This window comes from Pundamilia nyererei, unplaced genomic scaffold (genome assembly GCF_000239375.1).
Source record: "Pundamilia nyererei isolate P.nyererei 1_Seehausen unplaced genomic scaffold, PunNye1.0 scaffold00196, whole genome shotgun sequence".
Classification (NCBI taxonomy): Eukaryota; Metazoa; Chordata; class Actinopteri; order Cichliformes; family Cichlidae; genus Pundamilia; species Pundamilia nyererei.
Window position 1 is genome coordinate 1,036,454 of NW_005187597.1, and position 2,380 is coordinate 1,038,833.

Consider the following 2,380-nt stretch of genomic DNA (forward strand, 5'->3'; position numbering starts at 1 on the left):
TTTTTTGTAGTTGTTGTTTTTTTTTAAGATTAACCTTGTTAAGACTGGCATTACCCACCCAGCTGGATTGTGGATGTATTTATCAGAGTGCTGCGTGTTGACCTTGTTGTGTATCTATGTTGATTTGCTCATATTTATTCACATTATTTACAGCCTCAATTTGATTTTGTGGATGTAACCAGCAGTCACAACCCAAAACAACATTAGCCTGTGATTGTGTGGCGTTTCTCCATTTCGCTCTGTTTCGCTCTCCACCGGCTCCTGAGGGAAATCTCTCTCCGTGGCTTCTGAATCCTCCAGAGCCGTTCAGTAGGTAGCTGCCGTCAGTTAGTGCAGCGCCGGGCTTGCAGTGAGTTTTAACAGAGGTCATTTATTTAAATGCTGCTCGCTGTGGATAAAAACAAGACAATTACAGGCAATTTACCGCTGTGTCTGTTTCTGCAGTCAGTGTGCAATGCAGTGCAATGCAAGCAAATGTCGACATAGAAAATGTCAAATGTGTCTAGAATCAGTGTCAAACATGGTGGGCCAGAAAAATAAATAAATCGATAAATAAAATGACGAAAAAATCAATCTGGTGAATTACACAACAAAAACAACAAAACAAAATATTTCTAGCGTTTCCAACACGCCCACATAAATCCAAGCAAAGTGTCACCACTCTTTCAACATGTATTGTCGCAGCCACTTTGATGTTTATGTGGGAACAAGCTTTCAGAAATATTTCCAAATGATGCAGCCAGTCAGCTTCTTATTGGTTTTTTTGTTTGTTTTTTTACATATTAGAGACTCTCTTCATTAAAAAAGAAAAAACCTGAACAAGACAATAAATTGCAATAAAATGTGGGAGTAATTTCTGGCTTTCAGACTTCTTTCTGCAGATGAAAGATGATTGGCAGCGCGAAGGAAGGAATGATGTAAAAACACTCAACGTTAAAATGACAGTAAAATATTCAGACAAAGCCATATCAAGGCTTCACTTTTACCGAGATGGATGATCCAGGCTTTTCTGATTTTTAAGCCGCCGATGATTGTCCTTCATATTGATGAGATTTGATGGCAGCAATTGGTTTCTGCACACGGTGTGACTAATGCCCTGCTATTTTCAGAAGACATCAGGAAAATGGACAAGACAGGGGCCGGTTTTTAACAATAGAGTTATAACTAGCGCACCGGTCCCTCGTGTGCCGCCGCTTTAATGCTTCATCCTCCCTTTTGTTCCGTTTCTCAGGAGAACCTGCAGACTCTCGGGGCTGAGATCGAAAAGCTCATAAAGCAGCAGAGGGATCCCGAGGACGGCGTGAGGAGGAAGTGACACGTCCGCCTCACAGGCCCGAGAACTATTTGAGGACCTCAGTTTGTTTTTGTTTTTTACACGCATGAAGAATGAGTTGAATGTCTAAGTGCCAGCAGCCTGTTTCGTGAAGAAGCACTCAAACTCTGTTTCTGTCCATTTGGGGGAAAACAAGTTATCTAAACCTACTTGAATGATCTCTATTCCATCCATATTGTAAAACTCCCTCTATTTTTTGCCTCTGACACAACGAATCTTCCTCTGGCTCACCTCTGGATCACCCCCCCCCCCCCCCCGAGCCACACCAAGAAGACTCTTAACGCCAGTCGCTTCTAGCTTGAAACTTTTAATTGCCTTGTAAAATAATTGACTTCATTCTGAATGTATAGCAAATTCTACCTGGAGTGTAGCTAAAAGAAAAACAAGAGGCAAAGATCCTGACATTCTGACACATTAGGCTCCACAGATCTCCATCCATCATACGGTAAATACACTGAGATGATCTCATGGCCAGCATGTTCTCTCTGTCTCCAAGCCAAATGTATTATTGTTATTATTGCTGTTATTTTTTTAAAGACTGCTTCCTCAGCTCGACAGCACGCCACTCCATATTTAAAGGTAAACCTGAAGAAAACAGATCAGCCGTGGCTGGTGCAAGATTGTGAACCAAGGTTCTTCACATCAGCAAGACCTGACCATCTGTGCGACACCGCTGCTAGACTTGAAAGGAAGCAGACTGCTTCAGTTTCCTCCTGGCAGCCATCACCAAATCCTAGAAGCAGTCCACAACGTATTTTCACTTATTTTCTTTTAGGTTGGGTTAAAACTGAGTTTTATTTTAGTACACGTGATTTCATATCTGTTATTCTTTATCACTCACTTTCCTGTGGATTTCTTTTTTTTTTTTTTTTTTTTTTGCTCTCAGTTTAAATGAATGAATACCTCAAACATTTTAGTCCTTAACCTTAGTGTTTAAACTCAGATTGTAGGCAGTTCATTAGCATCAGTTGGCAGTAGCCTGTCTAATCCAGACAAGATGTGTATGTCTCGGCTTTCCGGCGTCATTAGCATTCCTCATATTTTTGG

At 41.1% G+C, this 2,380-nt stretch overlaps 1 protein-coding gene across 3 annotated transcripts in view; it reads left to right on the forward strand.

Moving 5' to 3' along the window:
* Positions 1-1,580, forward strand: part of ccdc186 (coiled-coil domain-containing protein 186) — a 25,030-nt gene extending 23,450 nt beyond the window's left edge. For all 3 annotated transcript variants that reach the window (XM_005747392.2, XM_005747394.2, XM_005747393.2), the window contains exon 16: positions 1,232-1,580. In XM_005747392.2, coding sequence (XP_005747449.1) covers positions 1,232-1,315 — 84 coding nt within the window. In that variant the 3' untranslated portion in view covers positions 1,316-1,580. The remainder of the gene's footprint in view (positions 1-1,231) is intronic.
* Positions 1,581-2,380: the final 800 nt, after the last annotated feature.